This window comes from Schistocerca cancellata, chromosome 11 (assembly GCF_023864275.1).
Source record: "Schistocerca cancellata isolate TAMUIC-IGC-003103 chromosome 11, iqSchCanc2.1, whole genome shotgun sequence".
Classification (NCBI taxonomy): domain Eukaryota; kingdom Metazoa; phylum Arthropoda; class Insecta; order Orthoptera; family Acrididae; genus Schistocerca; species Schistocerca cancellata.
The window spans coordinates 88,305,101-88,332,346 of record NC_064636.1 but is presented as its reverse complement, the minus strand read 5'-3'; the positions used below and the strand labels follow the sequence as shown (position 1 = coordinate 88,332,346).

Below are 27,246 nucleotides of genomic sequence, written 5' to 3'. Positions count from 1 at the left end.
AACCGCTTACAGGCTAAATTGTTCAGTAATTTTAGACTAAAAACACCCACCATACCGCCAGACTGGAGGCTGCCTGCGACTGGATTCAAAAGTAGGAATATTTTCAGTAGCAAAAATTATTCCATTTCATTGTTGTAGGATATTGCAGCAACCAGTTTCAAATCTATTTGAGAATTAAAAAAAACCTTTTGTTGCAAAATTATTTAATGTCAATGACTCGTTTTACTCTTTATGGTTATCATCAGATTGTCTATGATCTATAAAAGCAAGAAACCAAAGAATTAGTAACAGATAGAAGAAGGGGCATGGTCCTATCTTGGTCGTAAAATGAACAGAAAGCAAAGGAGATTTATGTAAAAGTAGATGAATATGAAACCCATCATCATAAGGCCATATAAAATGGAAAATGGATGCAACATTAACTGGATACCAGAATGAGATTTTCACTCTGCAGCGGATATATAATCGATCCATTATAAGAACACACAAGGTCGACCTAGTTAAAAGAAAAGAGGAGGAGGAGGAGATTAGTGTTTAACGTCCCATCAACAACGAGGTCATTAGAGACGGAGCACAAGCTCGGGTTAGGGAAGGATGGGGAAGGAAATCGGCCGTGCCCTTTCAAAGGAACCATCCCGGCATTTGCCTGAAGTGATATAGGGAAATCACGGAAAACCTAAATCAGGATGGCCGGACGCGGGATTGAACCGTCGTCCTTCCGAGTGCGAGTCCAGTGTGCTAACCACTGCGCCACCTCGCTAGGTTCAAAGAAAAGAAACCACCCCGTTTATTATCAAAATGGTACAGAAAGGTGGCAGACAAATTTCACAAATTGCATTTTACCTCACACCACCTGACACAGCCATAATAGTACAAAATAGGGCAACACTTACAAAAATAAAGGCAGTATGAGCCGCACACAGCACAGTGTCCTTTTGGCAAGCACACATATACTACTGTGATAGAAGGAAATGCAAACACTGTGTTTAATAAATTAAGAAACATACAGTATAACCCCACTTTTACGTTCCCGGAATTAACGTTTCCCCACTGTTTACTACATTTTTTATCAGTCTCGTCAAATTTCCTATGCCTTCAATGTTAATTTGCACCTGATTTTGTGTCAACATATTTGTAATTTTCTTGTGATTTAAGCATCATGAAAAATTTTTTGCAGAGAAAAAATGACACTGGCATGATGTTGGCTGTCCAGTAATGTTTACAAATACACTCCTGGAAATTGAAATAAGAACACCGTGAATTCATTGTCCCAGGAAGGGGAAACTTTATTGACACATTCCTGGGGTCAGATACATCACATGATCACACTGACAGAACCACAGGCACATAGACACAGGCAACAGAGCATGCACAATGTCGGCACTAGTACAGTGTATATCCACCTTTCGCAGCAATGCAGGCTGCTATTCTCCCATGGAGACGATCGTAGAGATGCTGGATGTAGTCCTGTGGAACGGCTTGCCATGCTATTTCCACCTGGCGCCTCAGTTGGACCAGCGTTCGTGCTGGACGTGCAGACCGCATGAGACGACGCTTCATCGAGTCCCAAACATGCTCAATGGGGGACAGATCCGGAGATCTTGCTGGCCAGGGTAGTTGACTTACACCTTCCAGAGCACGTTGGGTGGCACGGGATACATGCGGACGTGCATTGTCCTGTTGGAACAGCAAGTTCCCTTTCCAGTCTAGGAATGTTAGAACGATGGGTTCGATGACGGTTTGGATGTACCGTGCACTATTCAGTGTCCCCTCGACGATCACCAGTGGTGTACGGCCAGTGTAGGAGATCGCTCCCCAAACCATGATGCCGGGTGTTGGCCCTGTGTGCCTCGGTCGTATGCAGTCCTGATTGTGGCGCTCACCTGCGCAGCGCCAAACACGCATACGACCATCATTGGCACCAAGGCAGAAGCGACTCTCATCGCTGAAGACGACACGTCTCCATTCGTCCCTCCATTCACGCCTGTCGCGACACCACTGGAGGCGGGCTGCACGATGTTGGGGCGTGAGCGGAAGACGGCCTAACGGTGTGCGGGACCGTAGCCCAGCTTCATGGAGACGGTTGCGAATGGTCCTCGCCGATACCCCAGGAGCAACAGTGTCCCTAATTTGCTGGGAAGTGGCGGTGCGGTCCCCTACGGCACTGCGTAGGATCCTACGGTCTTGGTGTGCATCCGTGCGTCGCTGCGGTCCGGTCCCAGATCGACGGGCACGTGCACCTTCCGCCGACTATTGGCGACTACATCGATGTACTGTGGAGACCTCACGCCCCACGTGTTGAGCAATTCGGCGGTACGTCCACCCGGCCTCCCGCATGCCCACTCTACGCCCTCGCTCAAAGTCCGGCAACTGCACATACGGTTCACGTCCACGCTGTCGCGGCATGCTACCAGTGTTAAAGACTGCGATGGAGCTCCGTATGCCACGGCAAACTGGCTGACACTGACGGTGGCGGTGCACAAATGCTGCGCAGCTAGCGCCATTCGACGGCCAACACCGTGGTTCCTGGTGTGTCCGCTGTGCCGTGCGTGTGATCATTGCTTGTACAGCCCTCTTGCAGTGTGCGGAGCAAGTATGGTGGGTCTGACACACCGGTGTCAATGTGTTCTTTTTTCCATTTCCAGGAATGTATTATGTGGTTAAGTTTCTTGACAACAAGGCACTCTACTCAGCAGATTTGAACTGGCAAACATGTAAAAGTTGGAACAATTTGTGCCATATCTTCCCCTGCTGCCAAGCTCTACTTGGCATGGTGGCTGATACGAGTAACTTGATTCATTCGAATGAAGATATCGTGATCAATCACAACCATTTCCAAACTATCTCTACTGCGCAAACGCAGTTTCGTGATAGTTGTAGCACCTTTGTCGAACCTTATTTAGCGTGTTTCGGCGTATGGTCACTTGGAGCACTAGTTGACACCGTCATTCAATTAAAGACGACTACAGTGTAAGAGACGCAGAATAACACACATTCAACCACCATACAATATACTTATTTAAATATTTGCACTTGACAACGAGACAAAATTCTCGAAAAGTCTTGTGCTAAGAATGAAAAAATACGTAAATAGTGCAGTATTTCATTATTTAAATAAACATCGATTATGACATATGAAATTGAGTCAAACATTTCTACTTCCTAGACTGTTACCAGTTCCAGTTAGACAAGCGGTTTTTATTCAATAATAAACCTTCATTAGATAATAAACAAGTCCCTGACAAGTCTTTTGATGCCTGTTATGTACATTACATCATATATAAAGTTCAAGGGGGTATCTTATACATAACTTTTGCAGCTTAAAACGTTATTTCCCACATTTTACATTTTCCCGCATTTTACACCATTTTTTGAAGTCCCCTGAAAAGTGTAAATGCGGGTTTCACTGTATAAGCAAACCATGGCAACCACAAGAAGCCAGAAGTACAAGGTAATAAAACAGAATAATTGCTTTAAATGAAGCCAAGAAAAGAAATCAAAGTATGTCATTACAACTGTCATATGGAGTAAAATAGCTTAATTTTAGTGCTTGCACAGTGTATGCATACAAAACTAACAATCCAAACATCAAGGCATCAGTAATGAGCAGACTATTGACAATTAACTATTTCTAGTTATTAGAAGAAAAACGCAAATCACAGAACATACAGTAAAGTCACCTACGATAAAAAGAGTCATTAATAAGCCCCCCCCCCCTCCCCGTTGATGTACAACTCCCCTAACTTCATACAAAAGTTGAATCTACTCGAGGAGTTGAAATTTGTTAAACTATATCTCGATAAAGACAAATTGTTGAACGATCAGCTGATTAGCAGGAAACAAGTATATTACGATATAGTGCTTCCAGTGGTTGAAATGTTGCTACAATGATACCTTTTCTTTTGTCAACTGCCTAGTTTTTAACTTGTTTGTTTTGTTGTGTATGAAGTTAGGGGAGTCGTACTTCAAATAGGGGCTTATTAATGACTTTATTTTATCATAGGTGACTTTACTTTTTATGTTCTGCAACTTATACTTTTATTCTAATGACTAGAAATATGTACTTGTCAGCAGTCTGCAATGCTTACAACTGCCCTTTTTCCTAATGCCTTGATGTTTGGGTTGTTGGTTTTGTATGCATACACTGTGCAAGCACTCTAAAATTTAGCTTCTTTACTTCATATGACAGTTTTAATGACAAATTTTGAGTTCCTATGTTTTGTCTTCTTTTTAAATAATTATTCTAATTGAATAGATAAAAAAATGACTCACCAAGCAGCAGCAGAATGCACACACAGCAGAAAGTTGTAATTAGGCAAGCTTTTACAGCCAGTGACTCCTCCTCCAGGCAGGAGGGTTGAAGAGGGAGGAAGATGGGTGAAGGAAGAGGACTCACGAGATCTAGGGAGAGGGGGCAGATTCTGGAAAGTCACCCAGAACCACCGGTCAGGGAAGACTTACTGGACAGGACGAGAAGTACAAGAGTCTTTCCTTCTCATCCTGTCCCTGCAGTTCTGGGTGACTTTCCTGAAACTTACCACTTTTCCTAGATGTCTAGAATCCTTTTTCTTCACCCCTCTTCCTTCCCCTTCACTCTTCTGCCAGAAGGAGGAGCCACTGGCTCCGAAAGCTTGCCTAATTATAACTTTCTTTTGCACGTGTGTGTTTTGCCGCTGCTTGGTGAATAGAGTTTTTTATATATCTCATTACATAATTTTGTCAAATTTTGATTGTTTTTTGTTGTTGTTATAACTAATTACTTCATTTTATCACCTTAATGTACATTTAGACTTCTTTGCGTTGCCACGGTTTGCTTATATGTATCATATTTATTACATTTACACGGTTTCTATATTTTGCAAACGTGCATTGCGATGGTCACGTGCGGCACCTGGGCACCTATTGCCACACTAAACGTGGTGTTGGCCATCTTGTTCTCCCACAGTAGAATTTGTTCCATGCAAAAAGGACACTGTGCTGTGCGTTGCTCATACTGCCTCTATTTTTGGAAGTACGGCCCTATTTTGTACTACTATGTCAGCTGGTGTGTGCAAGATAACACGCGATATGTCTATGAAATTTTTTCATCAACAATGTAGGAAAAGAAGAGATTGTTACTTACCATAAAGAAGACAAATCAAGTTGCAGACAAGCATGATTAAAAGACACTCACATACCTTTCGTCAATGAAACACACACAAACACACACACACACACACACACACACACACACACACACACACAAAGAGAGAGAGAGAGAAAGCACACCTCACGCACTGTCACTGCCTGTCTGCAATTTGATGTGTCTTCTTTAAGGTAAGTAGCAATCTAACTTTTCCTACATTGTTGATATTCCTACCTGGAATTTCCATTGTCTGAAATTTGTCCACCATCTTTCTGTACCTTCATGATGATATACTGGCCGTTTTCTTTTCATTTAACAAGGTCCACCTTGCATTTTGTGTGTTTATGATGGATGAGATTCACATTCAGCTACTTTTAAGTATGTTGCTACTGCTTTATGTTCATTTTACCTGTGCACTCTTGCTGAATATTCATTGGTTTTTTGTCCTTATAGACAATCTTATGATGCCCCTAAAGGTTGAAATGCATCATGGACACTAAACTTACTCGCCCAATGACACCCAGTACTCACATCAACACTATCACCGTAAACTGCTTTCATTCACTGATGAATCTCCAATGCGGTGACACCTTCTGCTCTCAAGAATTCAATGACTGCACATTGCTTAAATCGCATTGACCGACCGTCTGCGCAGGGTTCCATACTTTACACTGTAACAACACAATCGTTCAATGCTAAGGCTTCCCGCCAACTGGAGCTGTAGAGAAGAGGCTACGGAACAAGCCAGTACCTGCCGCATACCAATGCTGCCAACTGTTGAAGAGTTACAAAGGTGGAGGCATTACTTTTCAGTCAATCCTCATAGCTTTATTTTCTACATAGAAACGTCAAAAAGGTAACCAATTTTCAGTTACTGGTCATTTACATCACTTGGCGAAGTCCACTGTAAATATAATGTGCATCAGAACCTGTTTGCAAAATAAAAAGTGTACAAACACAATGACATATCAATGCGATCAATGATCTGGCACCATGCCGACTGTGGGCAGTCGAATGGCCCATCTAAGATACATGCCGCATAGTCCAATGTAGTACTCAGCTGTGAGACCTAGCATTTTAGAAGAAAGAACCGTGTATGTTTGTTTGTTAGCTAAAGCTTGAAAGTTGGTATAATGTGGCACTTTCAATGTGGCAAATTAGCTAGCGGACATCTCGAACTGTCGCTGCACCGAATACAATCAGAGGTCGGGCTTGGACTCTGTTGTTAATAGTACTCTGGTAACCTGGACAGCAATTGTATGGCAAATTCCCGAGTGCTCTGTGTTGTACGTTGCTCATTATTTTCTATTCTTATTTTGAAATAATTGAACCGAGTAATCCTGGTCTGTCACATATTTGATTATGAATTAAAAACCAGAAGAGATCAGCGATCCCTGTGACAATGTGTCGGTTCTGCTGTAGGCTGCTGCCTTGAGAAAGGGAGGACAGGCTCGTTTCCCCGCATTACTCCTCTCCCCCCTGGCAGTAAAAATTACAGATATTTTTATGCTTGTGGCCATCTGCCACTATAGCCTACATTGTGCTATAGTGCGGAACACAAAATCAGTAACTTTTTTGAAATTACAATGAAATGAACACAGTTAGCTGCTTACAGGCGTTGACATACGTCAACGGGGACAGATGAAAATGTGTGCCCCGACCGGGACTCGAACCCGGGATCTCCTGCTTACATGGCAGATGCTCTATCCATCTGAGCCACCGAGGGCACAGAGGATAGTGCGACTGCAGGGATTTATCTCTGGCACGCCTCCCGCGAAACCCACATTCTCAACGTATTGTCCAGCACTACATTCGTAGTGCCCCCGCCCATTCGAACATGTCCAGAAGAACAGATACGATCTTAGTATATATGTATAGTTAAGGCTCACCGGCCACTTGACCATCTTCTTCTTCTGTGCCAATGCACAAACAGTGCCCGAACTCTTACGGGAATCGGCAACGCGCCGCGAGTAATGAGTATAATGGGCGGGGGCACTACAAATGTAGTGCGGGACAATAAGCTGAGAATGTGGGTTTTGCAGGAGGCGTGCCACAGATAAATCCCTGCAGACACGCTATCCTCCGTGTCCTTGGTGGCTCAGATGGATAGAGGAGTCCCGGTCGGGGCACACATTTTCATCTGTCCCCGTAGACATACGTCAATGCCTGTAGGCAGCTAACGGTGTTCATTTCATTGTAATTTCATTCTAACGAGCTGCATGGTCACCGATGGTATCTGTTCTTTTGGACATGTCCGAAAGAACAGATACCATCTTAGTATATATGTAACTTTTATGACTGTGCCGAAATTCTTCCCCTAATATTAAAATAGAGTTATCGCACATTCAGTTGTACTTCTACACTAACTGCTGGTGTGTTCTGTCTGTACCATTGTCAAGCATGGGTTGCACGGCAATGAATGCCCACGAAAGATCAAAATTAATTGTATGCACATAAGTTTGCTGCTTTTCAGCAGAACAATCATTTTTGAAAGCTCACATACAGCCAAATCTAGGGGGGGGGGGGGGGGGGGGGAGGGGGAAAGCAAGCCATTTTGCATGAAAAAAGTGCTGAAGTTTTTGCAAAAGCGAAAATTCCAGTCACAAAGTTACCAATTGGCTCTATTTTTAACAATCAGTTTCAAAAAACTAAGGCTTTGTTTGTCTTCACTTTTGATGCAAATGTTGCCAAAAAGACGCTACATTTTTTGTTCCCTAGTCATGGCATACTGAGTCATGAATTAACACATGTAAATGAGTTTGTGTATGCCTGATGAAGAGAATACACATGTTATTAATCCACTAAAATCTCAGAGGTAATTTGGCAGGGATTCGAAATGTGGTGTAACAATTCTTAACAGCAATCCAAGAAAAAGCAGATCGTAAGTCCAAAATGGAGCAAAAGGCTAATAACAGACGCACAAACAAACACAAACATACACACAAAATTCAAGCTTTCGCAACCAACGGTTGCTTCATCAGGAAAGAGGGAAGGAGAGGGAAAGACTTACCTTAGGGGGAAAAAAGGACAGGTATACACTCGCACACACACACATATCCGTCCGCACATACACAGACACAAGCAGAGATTTGTAAAGGCAAAGAGTTTGGGCAGAGATGTCAGTCGAGGCGAGGCGGAAGTACAGAGGCAAAGATGATGTTGAATGACAGGTGAGGTATGAGCGGCAGCAACTTGAAATTAGCGGAGGTTGAGGCCTGGCGGGTAACGAGAAGAGAGGATATACTGAAGTTCCCATCTCCAGAGTTCTGACAGGTTGGTGTCAGTGGGAAGTGTCCAGATAACCCGGACGGTGTAACAGTGTGCCAAGATGTGCTGGCTGTGCACCAAGGCATGTTTAGCCACAGGGTGATCCTCATTACCAACAAACACCGTCTGCCTGTGTCCGTTCATGCAAATGGACAGTTTGTTGCTGGTCATTCCCACATAGAAAGCTTCACAGTGTAGGCAGGTCAGTTGGTAAATCACGTGGGTGCTTTCACACGTGGCTCAGCCTTTGATCGTGTACACCTTCCGGGTTACAGGACTGGAGTAGGTGGTGGTGGTGGTGGTGGTGGGAGGATGCACGGGACAGGTTTTTCACCGGGGGCGGTTACAAGGGTAGGAGCCAGAGGGTAGGGAAGGTGGTTTGGGGATTTCATAGGGATGAACTAAGAGGTTACGAAGGTTAGGTGGACGGCGGAAAGACACTCTTGGTGGAGTGGGGAGGATTTCATGAAGGATGGAATGACCAGCAACAAACTGTCCGTTCGCATGAATGGACACAGGCAGACGGTGTTTGTTGGTAATGAGGATCACCCTGTGGCTAAACATGCCTTGGTGCACGGCCAGCACATCTTGGCACAGTGTTACACCGTCCGGGTTATCTGGATACTTCCCACTAACACCAACCTGTTAGAACTCCGGAGATGGGAACTTGCCCTTCAAGTATATCCTCTCTTCTCGTTATCCGCCAGGCCTCAACCTCCGCTAATTTCAAGTTGCCGCCGCTCATACCCCACCTGTCTTTCGACAACATCTTTGCCTCTGTACTTCCGCCTCGACTGACATCTCTGCCCAGACTCTTTGCCTTGACAAATGTCTGCTTGTGTCTGTGTATGTGCGGATGGAGATGTGTGTGTGTGTGTGTGTGTGTGTGTGTGTGTGTGTGTGTGCGAGTAGACTCTTTGCCTTGACAAATGTCTGCTTGTGTCTGTGTATGTGCGGATGGAGATGTGTGTGTGTGTGTGTGTGTGTGTGTGTGTGTGTGTGTGTGCGAGTGTATACCTGTCCTTTTTTCCCCCTAAGGTAAGTCTTTCCGCTCCCGGGATTGGAATGACTCCTTACCCTCTCCCTTAAAACCCACATCCTTTCGTCTTTCCCTGTCCTTTCCTCTTTCCTGATGAAGCAACCGTTGGTTGCGAAAGCTTGAATTTTGTGTGTTTGTTTGTGTGTCTATCGACCTGCCAGCACTTTCGTTTGGTAAGTCACATCATCTTTGTTTTTAGATATATTTTTCCCATGTGGAATGTTTCCCTCTACTAGTTGTAAAGGGCAGTACTCACTCTTTGAAGAGGTGCCATCGTCCTGATTGCGAGAGTTGCTGACTGCCTTGTCCTGTATCTCTGCCTCAAACCTGGCCAAGTCAGAGTCGAGCCGCCGGATGTGTTTATCCACCTGAAACCGTGCCAAAGCATTGACGCATCGTAGCCAAAGCACTGACGCATCGTACGGTTAACCTTAAAATGACAGACACAGGAAAACTGAAGGCAGAAAATTAGTCTAGTTCAGTATCGTGTATACAGATACAATGTAGTCAGTTGCAGGATCATCACAGTCCCGTCCCGGTTATGGCACAAAAATTGGTAACTTCCTTTAAATGTACAGAAATGTAAAACTGTTCACCTCACAAAATGCAATCTTGTGATTATAAAACAGTGTAGACCACAATGTACCGTAATTACCAACTTCAGCCAAATCTACAGATCCAAAATAAAGGAGGACATTGACAGATACAACTAGCTTTGTCAAAAGTAAGCAATGCACAATGCACACCAGTCCTCCCGTATTTTAGGCCTGAAGACTGCCTAATTTGCACCAACTGGTAATCAAAATTTTAAAAATGTAATACAGTGATCTAGACCTTTCTGCTAAGAAAATTTGCCAGATGACAAAGTACAGCTCACACATAGCTGCTGCTGGCACTGACTTAGTCACATGACTAGGTACCACAAAGAAAAAACAACTTTGTGAAGACTTCAAAGGTTTCTTTGCACAGAGATGTGCTTCAACACTGGCAAGCAAACTCTGAGATAAATTTGATTTTAAAAGGTGCCATAACAAACAGGTCTACACATGTGAACAAGGTGACACACACTGTTGTCCAATAAAACAGCAACACCAGTAAGGACAGCAAATAACGAGAGTTAACTTATTCTGCATTTAAGGTACAGCAGGTACATACATACATTTTCACTCGCTACTTCAGTCTATACACATAAAATAACACCTGTATGAGACCAGTGAAGTGTCTGAAACTATCATTACATTTGAGGTGATAAAGTCACAGGATAGCGATATGCACACATATACAGACGGTGGTAGTATCGTGCACACGAGGTATAAAAGAGCAGTGCGGTGCATTGGTGGAGCTGCCACTGCACTCAGGTGAGTCATGTGAAAAATTTCCGAAGTGATTACGGCCGCACTATGGGAATTAACAAAGTTTGAACGGGGAATGGTAGTTAGACATTCTGTTTCAAAAATTGTTAGGGAATTCAATATCTGAGATCCACAGTGTCAAGAGTGTGCCAAGAATATCAAATTTCACGCATTACCTCTCACCATGGACAATGCAGTGGCCAATGGCCTTCACTTAACGGAGAGTTGTCAGTGCTAACAGACAAGCAACACCGTGTGAAATAACCACAGAAATGAATGTGGGATGTACGGCAAACACATCCGTTAGGTGCGACAAAATTTGGTGTTAACGGGCTATGGCAGCACACAATTGATGTGACTGCCTCTGCTAACAGCACCCGCTGCGCCTCTCCTGGGCTCGTGACCATAGGTTGGACCCTAAACGACTGGAAAATGTTGATCTGGTCAGGTAAGTCCCTATTTCAGTCGGTAAGAGATGACGGTGGGGTTCGAGTGTGGCGCAGACCTCACGAAACTGTGGACCCAAGTTATCAAAAGGCACTGTGCAAGCTAGTAGTGGCTCCATAATGGTGTGGAATGGAATGGGTCCTGGGATCCAGCTGAGCCAATGGTTACATTCAGCCATCTGGAGACCATCTTCAGCCGTCATGGACTTCATGTTCCCAAACAACGATAAATATTTTATGGATGAAACGTGCCATGTCAATGGGCCACAATTGTTAGCAATTGGTTTGAAGAACATTCTGGACAATTTGAGCGAATGATCTAGCCACCTAGGTCACCCGACACGAATCCCATCAAACATAATCGAGGTGTCAGTTTGTCCGCAAAATCCTGTACCGGCATCACTTACACAATTAAGGATGTGGCATGACAGTAATAGTCTAACTCCCTTCTGTATCGACCTAAGTCAGTACAGCACAAGCAATATACAGTTGTGTGTTATCTTGTTGAAACATAATAACGTGGAAGCCTTGAAGAAAGGGCACAGACTATACACTCAAATTGGCACCCCACACCAACACACCAGGTGCTGGACCGATATTATGATCACAAATGCAATTTCAAAGTGTATACAGATATATCCATTGTGATTTACGCAACACTGGGACTGTCAGAAAAGATGACACAGTTCCACTCACGTGTCTAGTTTTCTCACCGGGTGTAGCAATGACAGTGCACGTCTCTCTTTGCTGCCGCATCAAGCGAAGCTGCGACGATGGTCTCCGTGCTGACAGTTCTCGATGCTCCAAGTCTTGCTGCAATGCCCCTGTGGATACTTGACTCGCACTGGAAATGAGCCCGTTTTGTCACAAAGGTTATGCGATTGAGCAAACCATATTTCTAGCCTCTCGTGCACTAGTTGTGTGGGATTATCGAGACCTCGCACGGCACAATCCTCCTGAACCCGTAGATTCTGTATTTGCAATTGTGGAATGCCAAGTTGTAACGTTGTGGAATGATAAACTGCAGTCTGCATAAGCCATCAGGTGCCGGTAAACATTTCCTCTTCTTGCACGAAGGGTAACACCATCATCTCTGTTAAAAACAGCACTGAACTGCAATTCCTAAACGAGAATTTTGCTGTGTACCTTTGTTTGTATACAGAGTGCAGATGGTGTTAATCCTACCTACTTTACGAAATCACACTGAAATTCTAACTGTTTGCATATCCAAGAGTTTCGTACATTTCACAGCAATTTGACACCTGTCGCATGCCGCCTTTGTGGTGTTGTAGCTTCAATACCCAGCAGTGTCATTTCAAAAAAGCCATTAATTCTTTACGAGAAATACGAACTTCAGAACAGAAGTGGCCAGTGATTTATTAAGATGAGATGTCGATTGGTATACACCACACTGTGGATAAAATATGTCAGAGTGTGACAGGGGTACTGTCAAACAAAAGTGCCAGTCAACATTTAACTGCTGTGCTCTGCAGGACACTGGCACACAGATGTGTGGCTGTGCTGCACTTTTAACTATACTGGAGGGTACGTCGATACTGCTTCCCATTCCCAATTCGGGTGTAGCTGCGGGCTGTCTGTAAAATGCAGGAGAGGGATGGTGTGCACCCCAACTCTGGCCCATCTTAAAATGGTGCACACACAACTGTAGCACGAGGATGTGGCCATTTATGTGATACTTCTATGACATCACTGCTGCTTACTTTATTCCTCTCACTGACATTAGTGCTTCTGCTTTGTACATTGATATAAATTGTTCAGTCACTGTGTATACAGTTATTCCTCTTGAAAGTTTTGAACGTGATTGAAATGACAAATGTGCAGCGACACAATTTACGAGGGGGGACCCAAAAGAAACCGGACTTCGAGGGTGCTGCCACTCATAGACGTAGTGCAGGGTTCTCACGCTAGATGGTTTTAGCAGAGACCTCCACGAAACAGCTGTGCAGATGGTGCCAGTGTAGAGCTGAATGTGCAAGTGTGGTATTGTGTCTCTCTGACTGTTGGCGGGTTACCTCTGTGAAGTCGTTATGGCAACTTTAAAAGAACAAAGAGTGTGTGTGGAATTTTGTTTCCTGCTTAAAAAAAACTGCAACGGAGACACACCAAATGCTTCAGAAAGCTTTCCAGGAGGACGCTATGAGCCGCACAGGTTTTCGAGTGGTTTGGGTGCTTTAAACGTGGTGAGATGTGTGTTGAAGACCGAGCTTGTTCTGGACGCCCTTCAACATCGCAAAATGAGGAGAACATTGAAAAGGTCTGCCAAAAGATCAACGAGGATCGTCGCCAAACGATCGACCGAATTTCAGCAGACAGGAATCAGTTGGAGCTCGTGCCAGCAGATTTAGAATGAGGATTTGCACACGAGATGTGTTGCTGCTAAATTTGTTCCGCACCTTCTCACACAGAAGCAAAAAACCATCCGCATGAATGTGTGTCAGGACTTGAAAACAGAGATTGCACGTGATCCAACCTTCTTGAACAAAGTCATTACAGGGGATGAGAGTTGGTGTTACGGGTATGACCCAGAAACCGAGCAAGCGTCAAGCCAGTGGAGGACTCCCAACTCTCCCAGACCAAAAAAAAAGTAAGGCAAGTGAGGTCAAATGTGAAGACGACGATCATTGTCTTTTTTGATGTTTGTGGAATTGTGCATCGGGAATTCGTACCCCCTGGCCAGACCGTTAACCAGCACTTTTACTCGGATGTTTTAAGGCGTCTGCGAGAGGATGTGAGGAGGAAACGCCCGGAACTTTGCCGATCAGGTGACTGGTTTCTGCATCACGACAACGCTCCAGCACACACGGCCTTACGAGTGACCCACTATTTGGCATCTCAGAGGTGGTCTGTCGTTTCCCACGCTCCCTATTCGCCAGACCTAGCCCCGTGCGACTTTTTCCTATTTCCACAAATGAAAACACGCTAAAAGGGGAGTGTTATGATGACGTGGAGGCGGTAAAAACAGCTTCGCAAAGGGCACTGGACAATATCAAACTTGAAGAGTTCCAAACATGCTTTCAACAGTGGGAAAAATAGACTTGGCAAGTGCATTGCATGTAATGGAGAGTATTTTGAAGGTGACTGAAGTAATTTTGTAAAAAGGTTCATCAATAAATTTTTTATGACAACAATCCGGTTTCTTTTGGGTCCCCCCTCGTATATTATATCTTTTTACTAACACCAAAAGCAGTTTCCTTAGGGAGTTCTGCAGAAGTATGGTCTGCATTGATGGGTGTATAATACTGGTCAGCTACGAAAAGCTGTAAAAAATTAGCTGCACTACATGTGTCAACAGAGAGTATACATACAAGGCCTGATCAACAAAGACTGAGACTGCCTTTTTTTCTTTATTTCTGATGTTTTATTACTTCACTTTGATGTTTACATGAGCTTCTTCAAAGTACTCCTCTTCTATTTGAATGCACTTTTTATGGCATCCTGCCAGTCCTTGAAAACATGGTGCAGGCCATTCTTTGTCAGGTCCTTTACCTCAATTTTCCTGGGCACTGCTTCAGAATTCTGTAATCGAATGCTTCGGAGCTTTGCCTTCAGTGATGAGGATAAAAAAAATCACAGGGTGCAAGATTGGAGCTATAAGACACAAGACATACACATGTAATATTGAATTCAGCCAGAAAATTGCATGACTTGACTGGCCACACATTGGCATGATGAAGCCACCACCCAGTGCAAGAAAGTTCTGGTTGTTGCCTTGCAATGTGCTTCCTCAGTTTAGCCTATTCTGGTGTGTAGTACACTGCTGTAACAGTAGTGTGAGGGGGAGCTGTGGGCTGATCAGTCATTCCATGACAGTAAAAAACTGTGATCACCAACACTTTCCCTGCAGATGGAACAACTTTCTCCTTTTTTTGTGTTGAAGAACAAGGTGCTGGCTCATTTCCCTTCAGGATCATAATGATGCAGCCATGAATTGTCACGGGTGATAATCGATTCCAAAAATGCATTTCCCTCCATCAGGAGAGAAACCAAACACCTCACAGCTTGTCTCCATTTGCATAGCATTTTGTTCAGAGAATCAACAGACGTGGCATCTGTAGGGCACAAACACAGATCATATGGAGATGATCGCGCATAATGATAAAGGTATTGACATACGAAATTCTCAACACTTCACTGAGGCTACGTAATGTTATCTGCCGATCCTCACGGACAATCACAGCAGCTGTGTTGAAGTTGACTTTAGTCACAGCAGAAGCCGAAACACCCGGCCCAACTTCTTTAACACAGAAGTTGGCCTTCTTTGAAGTCCACAAACTACATCCAGAACACTGTTGCACGAGGTAGCTCATCTTCAGTGTATGCTTGTTGCAGCTTTTTAAGTTCCAGTGGCCATACAGTTTAAATGAGCACAGAATTTTATTGCACCCTACTGCTCCTCTCTTGTCACCTGTTTTGGTATGTGAAATGCATGCAAAGAGTGTCTACAAAATATAGCATTACTGCCAAACTACCAATATGTGAGTGCTGCTGCCTCAGGACATTACACACAAAAACCCGCTCTAATCAAATATTCTTGGTCAGATAGGGAATTAGCATGGAACTTGCAGGAAAAACAAGGCAGTCTCACTTTTTGTTGATCAGTCCTCATATATTTATTGTATTATACTGCTGAAGATCGTTTATTTTACCTGCTCAGGGTGACACTACTGAATGAAGAAAAGTCCTTGCCTCAAAACATCTATCCTGTTCTGTAACTCTGTTTACACACATTTGCTACCACATCCATGCTAGCATGTAGTTCCAGAAATGAAGGTAAGCACAATTCTTACTGATACTTTCACACTTACAACTCTCTCTCAGCTAATTTAAGGCTTTGACACATGACTGATACTGAAAGAAACACTTTTCACCAGTTAATAAGAAGCTTGTAAAGGACATACAATGTTTAATAATTTTGAATGCTCACGACTCGATGTGGAATGTATGCTGTCCAACAGTTTCAATCCTTTTTAATAATAATAATAATAATATTAAAAAGAACCACCTGAAATTTTCATAGTCACCCACGGATTATCATCCTATTCACCACCTCAGAAATCATTGTGTGTTACAGAAAACCAGCAAAATGTTTCTGATAAAAAGACTGTGAATATCTTTGATAAGCTGTACTCTCAGGTCGAACCACAGCCACATCCCGGGAAATTGTGACGTATTTGGAAACAAGAAAGTCAAATCTTTGTGACAAGCACAATTACAAATTTCATGGGAGTCTCAGGCTATCATAGACTATCACCTGACTGGTTATGATCAATGATAAACTGCAATTTGCAGCATGTAACAGTAGAGTCAGGGATACCGTAAGTGCACTCTGAGCAACTGAGTTTATATACAGGGTGTACATAAAGCCAGGGAATACTTTCAATTATTTATTGCACAAGAACCAAACATTGTACAGATATCATACACATCTCATATTGAAGAGCAATCCTGAAAGTTTTTTTTCCATGTATACCGCCACAGTGTAGTTTGGTAGTTTGCTGATAGTCGCCACTAGTAGCAAACATGGCGGCTGTGTTACAGAAGGGGACAGCTGTTTCATGAAATGGCCTCCCTGATCACCAGATCTCACTCTGTGTTTTTTTTTTTAATGTGGGGACACATTAAAGATCTGGTGTATGTGCCGCCTCTACCACGTGATGTAGCAGAGCTCCGGGAGAGAACACGGGAGGCGACTGCCATACTTGACGAAGCATTGCTGGGACGGGTATGGCAAGAATTCGATTACCGTATTTACTTGGATATAAGCCGCACTTGATTCTAAGCGGCATCTGAAAAATGAGACACTAAATCAAGGAAAAAAAAAATTTCCCGAATCTAAGCCGCACCTGAAATTTGAGACTAGAAATTCAAGGGGAGAGAAAAGTTTTAGACCACCCTAACATGAGACAAAATTGAGGTAGAATAGATGAAGATACAGCTACAGTAGTTTGGTCCGAGTCGTAAGCTTAACAGTTAACCTTACCAAATAGCCATTGCTATGTCAATTAATCAAAATGACAGTCACAATCGCATTATTTAATTTGTCGCCAACCAGTTTCCACCCATGATGGGTCATCTTCAGGGCAATTTACAATGTAAAGTTATAATATTTGTAAGTAATCATGAACAAGCAATCACTGCTATCTCCAGGCAACTATGTTGTCTAAAAATTCATTGCTATGTGTCAGGTGCTCCATCCGTATTTATACGGGTACCCTTCCTTTTTCACGTGCTTTGTCTGGTTTGAATCAATTGCTTATTTTGCTTTGATCTGATAAGTGCCGTTCTCTTTGTTATAGGTGTTTAAGTCACTCTAAGCTGAAAATGCATTACTATACTGTGTCATGCATTGTTTGTCGCATTCTGATAATGAGTGTTTACGACCTGTCACCCCTTGCGGCATGGCTTGCTTTTGTGCGCACTACTGTGGCTTACAAGAACAACAACAACAACTATAATAATTAAAAAAAAGAAAGATAGAGATAGATAGATAGAGAGAGAGAGAGAGAGAGAGAGAGAGAGAGAGAGAGAGAGAGGAATTGTCTCATAAGCGAAACAATGGCAAGAGACTGCTATCTGTCGTTACTTACACAGCTGCTTTCTTTAATAATGACCAACAAGAACCAAATAATAGACTGCGTATGATAGAAGATGTTCTGAACGAGAGTTTAGTGAAAATTTTTCTCCGTTTGAAAATCTTTGCAGACGCCTCTTTAGTACACTACTTTCTGCACAGAAATTAGAGTCATCTTAGATTTAAAAATCCAGTCATTTGCCGTGCTTCATTTCTGACTGTATCTCACTATCCAGCATAGGAATAATACGAATATAAACATGACATGATATGTATTTTCTTCCGCATTTGCTGTTGTCTCACTCTAGTTTCGTAGTTTATTAGGCAGACAGAATTGGATAGCAGCAAACACGAAAGAATACATGACATAATGTTTAGATTCTTCTACCTTTTCTTTTAATTTATTTAGTGACGCAGAGGTTTTGGCGTTGTATTTATCTGTGTGCCTGCAAAGCATGCCTGTGTAGCACTACATATATTCGACGGCAGAAGTTAGTTGTGGCGGCACCTACCAACATTTTTCAGAACTTCCACTTACTTTGCATTCGTTTTTCTAAGCCGCAGGCGGTTTTTTGAATTACAAAAACTGGAAAAAACTGCGGTTTAGATTCGAGTAAATACAGTAACGTATTGACGTCTGCCAGGTCACTCACGGTTCGCATATCGAATGTTTGTAAAAAACTTACAGAGTTTATCTTCAAAATGCAATATGTATGACATCCGTACAATGTTTAGTTCTTGTGCAATAAATAACTGAAAGTGTTCCCAGACTCTGTGTGTTCCCAGTGCATTGCATCATCATTTATAACAGATCATGATCATGTAATTACCAAGCTGATTGCCATTAATTACAGACATGTCACAAACAAACAGAGAGACAGATTATTTCCGTGTCTGACAGGATCCGTCTGAAGTTGTATCCCTTAAAAAGACTATCTGTGAACAACTAAATAGAAATATAATAGAGGGAAACATTCCACGTGGAAAAAATACATCTAAAAAGAAAGATGATGAGACTTACCAAACAAAAGCGCTGGCAGGTCGATAGACACACAAACAAACACACTAAATTCTAGCTTTCCCAACCAACGGTTGCCTCGTCAGGAAAGAGGGAAGGAGAGGGAAAGACGAAAGGATTTGGGTTTTAAGGGAGAGGGTAAGGAGTCATTCCAATCCCGGGAGCGGAAAGACTTACCTTAGGGGGAAAAAAGGACAGGTATACACTCGCGCACACACACACACACACACACACATATCCATCCGCATACACACAGACACAAGCAGACATTTGTAAAGGCAAAAACGCCTTTACAAATGTCTGCTTGTGTCTGTGTGTATGCGGATGGATATGTGTGTGCGTGTGTGTGTGTGCGCGAGTGTATACCTGTCCTTTTTTCCCCCTAAGGTAAGTCTTTCCGCTCCCGGGATTGGAATGACTCCTTACCCTCTCCCTTAAAACCCAAATCCTTTCGTCTTTCCCTCTCCTTCCCTCTTTCCTGACGAGGCAACCGTTGGTTGGGAAAGCTAGAATTTAGTGTGTTTGTTTGTGTGTCTATCGACCTGCCAGCGCTTTTGTTTGGTATGTCTCATCATCTTTCTTTTTAGATGTATTTTTTCAACTAAATAGAAAGTAATATATGTGAACTTTGAAAAGGAGGAATGATGTGGTCACAAAATCTTCGGGTATCCATCGATCCGTACTAACACAAACATATTAAAAAAGAACAGGGCCGAGGTGAGGGGCAGAGTGTACGTACCAGCTCGTAGGTCTGGATGGCCAGTTGCACCTTGTCATCCCCGTACTCCTTGGCCTTGTCAAACAGGTTCTGGATGTTGTTCATCTGCTCGCGGCGGCGTTCCGCTGGCATCGTGCGCACCTGCTGCAGATACTCCCCGGCCAGCTTGTCAATGTTGCGCATCAGGTCCTGTGCCCGCTTGTCCAAGTCCCGCATCAGCATGAAGTTCCGCTGCAGCTCGATTGGCAGGTGCTCCAGGCCTGAAATGTTAACCAACCGTCCATAATGCAATGTCTCTGCAAAATTGAGAACTACCGTATCGGGACAAATACAAGGTGCACCCCTAATTTTCTGGGAGGGAGGGGGGTGGGGCAAAGGGAGAAAGCCAACAGAAAACTTTCTGCCACATTACAGCAAAATGCAGTAATGGTGTGCCTGTGTTTTTACTGTGCACTGCGTAATGGGATGTGGTCGACTGCATTTGTATTTTATATGGAGAATGGGAAGGAAACTTTACATGGGGACAGAATGACCTGTAGCGAAGCAAGAGGACGATGTTAGGTTGGAATGTGAAAATTTGGTTACGAGTTGACAAAGTCAACAAATGTGAGTGAAAGAAAATTAGACATGGTGACAGGCGGACTTGTAGCAAAGCCCAAGGACGAGGTTAGGTTGGAATATGACAATGTCATTGTGAGCTGGCAATGCCAACAAATCCCTACACAAAAATATGGTTCGTCATGTTCACTTTCAATAATTCATTGCAACAGAAGACACAGATTCACGGTAACTACATTTTTGCTTATATTACTCTTTCAAAATACTGTCAATCTTAGTCACATTGTTTGTTTTTTAATGTAGATGAATTATGCAGAAATACCAGCATTCTAATGAGAAATTGAGGGTTTCTGAGAAGGGACCAAGGGGGGAGGGGGGTGGGGGAGAGGGAATAACCTTGAACCTAAAAGAAAAATCTTTAAAATAAATGAAAAATGGCCTCAATTAACCTACACCAAACTACACAGAGCTGACTAACCATAGAACAACAGTAGTCTCAGTGTTGGGAGGGGTGTGTTTTAAATAATGAACACGCAAAGTTTGCTTTGGTCGAGCATTCAGTTATTGGCATCCATAACAGCTTGAGAATTATTAATCAGTTTGAGCACAACTTATGTCTATGCTGCTCTGATCAATCAACAGAACTGTCCTCTTTCATTCAGGAAAACATGTGGTAATCACAATTATGTTTCACGTCTCCGGCTTGTGACTGTAATGCATGCAGCCCATTCAAATTGGTCAGTGGAAATTTAACACTTTCAAGTCTCAAAGACTCGCTTATACGATGTTAGAGTAGCTGGGGTACAAAATTTACACCACAATAATTACCTCCCGCAAACAACATCTGAAACATAAGACATTTATGATCTATTAGATGGTTAGATTGCTACTCAACACATAGGCCTAGAGTAGTGCTGTCTGGCAGGCAAGACACTCCGGAAAAAACTATTCCATATGTGTGTGTGTTTTGCCCACAACTGAACTACATCTGCGTCTATACTCTGCAAACCACCGTGAGGTGCATGGCAGAGGGAACGTCCCATCGTACCTGTTATTAGGGTTTCTTCCTGTTCCATTCACATATGGAGTATGGGAAGAATGATTGAGAATGATTGTTTGGCTGCCTCTGTGCCTGTAGTAATTATTCTAATCTTATACTCACAATCACTACGAGAGTGATACATAGGAGACTGTAATATATTCCTAGAGTCATCATTTAAAGCCGTTTCTGAAACTCCGTTAACTGACTTTCTCAGGATGGTTTATGCCTATCTTCAAAAGTCTTCCAGTTTAATTTCTTCAGTATCTCTGCGACTATCTCCTATGAATTAAACAAACCCGTGACGGTTCATTCTGCACTTCTCTGTATACATTCAATATCCCCTATATGTCCCACTTGGAATGGATTCCACACACTTGAACAATATCCTGGAACCAGTCGCACAAGTGATTTGTAAGCGATCTCTTCTGTAGACTGATTCCACTTTCCCAGTATTCTACCAATGAACCGAACTCTCCGACCTAATTTACCCACAACAGACTATATGATCATTCCATTTTATTTCCCAACGAAGTGTTACACCCAGGTATTTGTTAAGTGTTGGCCGATTCCAACAGTTACTCACTGACATTAGTCATAGGAAACCACATTTTTTCATATTGTGACATGCACGATTTTACATTTCTGAACATATAAAGCAAGTTGCTAATATTTACACCACTTTGAAATCTTATCCATGTCTGACTGAATATTTATGAAGCTTTGTTCAGCTGTTACTTCATTATAGATGACTGCATAATTTGCAAAAAGCCTGATGTTACTATTAATGTTGTCTGCAAGATCATTAATATACAACATGCACAGCAAGGGTCCTGACGCACTTCCCTGGGGCACACCTGTAATTACTTCTACGTCTGAGGATGACTCTCCATCCAAGATGCAGTGCTGTGTCCTCCCTACCAAAAAGTCCTCAGTCCAGTCACGGACGTCCAGCCACAAGGACTTAGACGGCTGGTATCTAGCAGCCTTTTTGTAATGTATGTGAATGTGACTTAACAGCTACTTTCTGCGGTGAGTAAGACTCTAGCTTTTTCAAGTAGTTGTTGACACTCCAGCTTGGATTTTTCACTGTTCATTTATGATGTATGACTGACACCGTTATTTGCACTTTCCTGTACAGCTAAAATGAACTTCACAATATCCACCAAACACATTATTACATTCCTGCCATATTTCATCATAAAAACTAAAACTGCAAGGTGAATTCAGAAAAGTAGGCCTATCTTAGATAATGGACAAGTCTTTGACGAGTATTTTGACACTAGAAAAAAGCTATTTCAACTGTGTGTATGGATTCAGATGTAAGTTAGCAGCTTTTGTGGAAACATGTAAATAGTCAAAATGCATTCCAGTTTTAGTACATTTGTCAGATACTTTGGAAACAAATTTTGTGTCACTCTGCATTCAATTACTAATGGCATAATCCGTATCACTTCAGGCAGGGAGTTACCTTCATAGTCTCAGATGTTATTGAATTTAGCATACATTAAAATTTCTCCAAACATATTCCTGTCCCAAGATACAGGCCACCAAAGATGACACTGCAATCATCATTTTGAAGATGCGAATTTCGGAAATTTTTGTAAAATGCTGTATCTCTGTAACAGTTCTAGATATCTTGTTGGGAGTTCTTTTTTTTATTTGAAAGATTATTGCTTTATGATTACAATGGTATCCTCTGTTTGGACATATCTGTCAAAGTTCTTTTACGGTCAACTTTCCATTTTTTTATATAATTTACAGAAAAAAATTATACTGATTGATGTTTTGCATTCTGAACTTCATGTATCATAAATATAAAATAGTATAAAAATCCAGTTGCTGTGTGGGCTTCTTGTTAGCAGTATCGGCCTGTCTAAAAAGCTATTTCAACTATGTGTATGGATTCAGATGTAAGTGAGCAGCTTTTGTGGAAACATGTAAATAGTCAAAGCGTGTTCCCAGTTTTAGTACATTGTCAGATACTTTTGAAATAAATTTCCTGTCACTCTACACCCAATTATTTATATTGAAAATCTCATTTTGATAGCTTGGAATGTTACTGTAAACATATCAGGGATAAAATAAAACAATGACAAATCCGGGATGGAACACAGGCACTGAGTCACAAATATGTGTGTGTTTTCTACTTCTAGATGTCTTTATTCAAAAATTCAAAAGTTGACTTTTTTTTTTTGGCACACTTTTCCACCGTGATTGTCTGGGAGTCAACACTGTCTCTATATGGTCGGTAGCAATCTATCCTTTCAAAATTGTTGTTAATTCGTTAGAAAAGAAATTGGGTCAACAGAAGCGTCCGATTACACCCATCGGCTTTGACCCGTGACATAAGGCTGTTGTGGTGTGTGACGTCACGATGGCGCAGAGTTTAGTTTGTGAGTCGCGTGTTTGTAGGTGTCGTTTTGATGTGATCAGTGGTGCTCTCTGGTTGTGTGTTAGGCGATGTTTTTGGTTTAGCTTGCATGTGTGGCATGTTAACAGGGGGCGTATTGTTGGGTTGGTGGTTCTATCTGGTGGTATGTGTTTATGGGCAGCGTGTTAAGTGGTGTATAGGGTTAATCTGCATGGTAGCATTGCACGTGTGTGGTATCAGTGGTGACTGTGCTTTCAGCGGAATATTTTTCAGCACGTTAACAATTTTGGTTTTGTTACTGTAGTTTTTTTCTGGTCGTCGTGTGTGAATTTTGGTAAATTGCATTGTTTATGTCTTTGGTAGGTATGGATATGACTAACAAGGTCAACAGTTTTCGGTTGTCGACGATGATGGGGGAAAGTGCATTGTCTCTAATAAAACTTCTTCAGGTATTCGGCCTGTTGGCTCAAGTTGTGAAGTGTTCAGTGTGTTGTGAAGAAATGAGGCTTACTAAAATTCCGGCGTCTCGGACCAGGGACGGCTATATGTGGAGATGTCGTAAGGATAACAGGTCACAGGAAGTGTTTGATTCCAATATTTATTTGTATATTTTTGTGGTAGGATTAAGTGTGGTGGTGGTGGTGAAAGTTTTGAGATTTATAGTGTGGTATCGGTAGTTGCTGTTGACCTATATAGGTCAAGGGAAGTGTTCAATTCCAATTTTGTTGTTTTGTTGTGTTTTTTGAGGTAGTGGTGATTGTGAACATGGTTGTAGTTTTGGGTTTATAGTTTTTTAGAATTAGCTAACAATGTGATGTCACACCGATACACGGATGATGGCTCTAATGTGGCAAAGATAAAAACCCATCAACAGTTGACATTGAACAACGTGAAATCATCAGCAAAATAAAATTAAAGAAACTGGTGGCACTTTCAAGGAAATAGGAGTTTTGGGCCTGGAATGTTCTTGTTATTAACGCATTCAAACATACTAAAAACTAGAAAATATTAGACCACAGTGGAAAAACAGGGATTTTGACAAGGACCTAAACATAAACTATAAAATACCATATGTATTTAAAAAGAAGACATGACACATTTGTTGGCTTAGCCAAGTCACAACTGAATGGTCACCATCCAACCTAATCGGGACTTTGGGCTAAGCTTCAGTCCAGTCCATCACAACATTCTCATAAATTTAAGAGAAAAATAGTAGTTATAATAAACAACACAACCCAAAACATTTTCCCTCAGTTGATTGCCTTTTCCACTAGACATATGTGCTGATCTTGTAAACAAGACGATCTGAGCCACTTCCACGAGAAATAAACAACATATTATAAACAAAACATACTAGGCCTACTGGCATTTACAACTGAAACATAAAAACAAAAACATCCCACATACCACCTGGACAATCAATAGTTCGTATTGACCTGAGTTTTCAAGGCTATTTGGTCATGATAATTTACTGACAATAGAAAATTCATGTGTATGATTGATGCACTCTTCAGAAACAAAACAGCCAGAAATACGAATTAAATCAATACAGTAAAACCAAACTTTCTGGTAGATTTCAGTGATTCATATAGAACAGTGTGAGATAATATTGATGTAACAATCTCTCACTGGTATTATGAAGATGTGCGAAGTAGGACACAACTCTCAATCAATCCATACGCATTATGCTTCCACATCGATCAGATTCGTTCACAGCGATTCAGTATTTTATAAATCAGGCATTACTTACGGTTGCAACCTATTTGGCCGAGATATATATGCGATCAATTTGCTCAAAGAATGATTGTAACTTTCATTTCGATAACACACTCAAAACCAGCAATTCTACAAATTCTGAGTAAATTACTGCAAGAAATCAATACAATGCTTTTTTTAAAAAAATAAAAATAAACACTCCTCTTAACAATAAAGACCCTAGTTATTGCGCAACAATTGTTAAGACGAATTAATACCAGTTCAATATATTGCATCTTACAGCTAAAAAAAATTACTGCTAGTTTTTCTAGCTCCTTAGTATCTTCAGCACGGCCCGATAACGCAGCTGGGTCAATTAAAATAATGAAAATGCAATTGCAAAGTGTGAGAATGTAATTACAACCTATTGTTTCTAAACTATTTGTTGGTTTTTATTTCGATCAATTGATTCAAGTGACGGCATTAACCGTTCTGGAAGTTTCGGGAGGGTAACCTGTAATTGCCTATACAGTGGCATTTTTACCCGTAAATACCGAAAATATGGGATAGGTATTCGTGTCAAACTTCTTACTTCAATTTTCCCTCTTACGTCATATTCAGAGCCACAGTAATTACTTACTGTCTAAATAATGTTCCAAATACAGTGCACACGTCATTGTTGCGATTGGAAGGAAATCCTATAGATAAATATAAATGAGCATCATTTATCCTTATCACATCAAAATGTCCATCTTCCTGTCCACTTCACTGGCCTCTTCCGTTTTTCATTTCATTACAGCAAATTTGATCAACCAGACGGTTAAATTCCACACAGCTTCCACTTCACAGTTCACAGTCGATACCTTATTACGTCGTCTCTGGAACACAGCCAACTGAACAACGTTAACTGGTTGCCAACATCACAGATGTGACACATACATGTCCTTTTAATTTGGACAAACTGGAAGACAATCAAATAAGTGAGGGGCAATGTGTCAAAAAGTTTGTGCGTGAAATTCCGTGACGTTTATTGGTTGATGAGCAGTTGTTATATAGAGAAAGAAACGAAAGGGTGTTTTCATTAGCAGCTGAGTGATTATTTCAGCTTTGTTTCCCCTATGGTGGAACTAGTTCCTATATTTACATCAAGGCATATACTCATTTCAGTCACTCTCTTCTGTGTCTTCCGCAAGTGCTTGTTAAGGCAGTGAAAATTATCTCCCGCTATAGAGATATCAACCTGTTGAACTTCTGATTAATCTAGCTGACATCTGTGCGTTCTTTCGACAGTTAATCGATATCGAAGGGTTAAAAGTTGACAAAGTGTATAAAATTGTAAAATATGAAGTTGTACGCGCTGAATATCCTTTATAAAGGACCAAACGGTGCAGTTTGGCTGAAAACATCATACGAGCTGGCCAGCTTCAGTTACTTTCAGAGAAGCAGCATCCAAGAGTTTATGGCGTTTGCGAGTAAAACTATAGTTGAGAGGACACACACGCCAGCTAGGCAGTCGGTTCGTGAGAAAGGTAAGAATATTCAACGTTGTTATATTTAACATAAGATTGGTTGACGTTTGTTCTGTAACCTGGACGTGGGAAAATGGGGCGGGGGGAGGAGAGCGATTAGCGTGCTGCTCACACGCCAACACGTTTCGGTGGACAGATTCAGTTCTGTGGAAAGAGGGACACAGTAACGGCTTATACAGATACCAAGAATTGCAATTTAAGTTAACCATCACAGTTGAACCCAATTATTTGGTGTACAGTAGCCGGCTTAAAAATCGTAAAACATGAAACGTGCAAGAGTTGACCATATTTTGTTCGTCTACATAAGAGAAAATTAGGCCTACAGAAAACTTTGTAAACGATTGGTAATTATTCTGTCATTTATACATGTGGTGATGTCATAACTTAGGCCACCATAGGAGCAGAAAAATTCGAAACTGAGCATAGCACTAAAAATTCGTCACCAGTGGATACATAGACAGTGTACTTAAATTTTACTCTCAGCTACGTGATAG

The 27,246-nt window shown here is 41.9% G+C and overlaps 2 protein-coding genes and 1 non-coding gene across 3 annotated transcripts in view; 1 reads left to right on the top strand and 2 right to left on the bottom strand.

The window, feature by feature from the left end:
• LOC126108797 (inhibitor of growth protein 5-like) overlaps positions 1–26,073 on the bottom strand; it is a 34,741-nt gene extending 8,668 nt beyond the window's left edge. Inside the window, exons 1-3 of the mRNA XM_049914159.1 lie at positions 25,864–26,073; positions 19,579–19,817; positions 9,688–9,799 (exon numbers count right to left, since the gene is read on the bottom strand). Of these exons, the coding sequence (XP_049770116.1) occupies positions 9,688–9,799; positions 19,579–19,817; positions 25,864–25,900 (388 nt within the window). The 5' untranslated portion in view covers positions 25,901–26,073. The remainder of the gene's footprint in view (positions 1–9,687; positions 9,800–19,578; positions 19,818–25,863) is intronic.
• Positions 6,778–6,852, bottom strand: Trnat-ugu (transfer RNA threonine (anticodon UGU)). Its single transcript has one exon. It is a non-coding gene; the product is annotated as a tRNA-Thr (tRNA).
• Positions 26,074–26,138: 65 nt separating the features above from the next.
• Positions 26,139–27,246, top strand: part of LOC126108798 (synaptobrevin homolog YKT6) — a 37,090-nt gene continuing 35,982 nt past the window's right edge. The window contains exon 1 of the mRNA XM_049914160.1: positions 26,139–26,752. Coding sequence (XP_049770117.1) covers positions 26,566–26,752 — 187 coding nt within the window. The 5' untranslated portion in view covers positions 26,139–26,565. The remainder of the gene's footprint in view (positions 26,753–27,246) is intronic.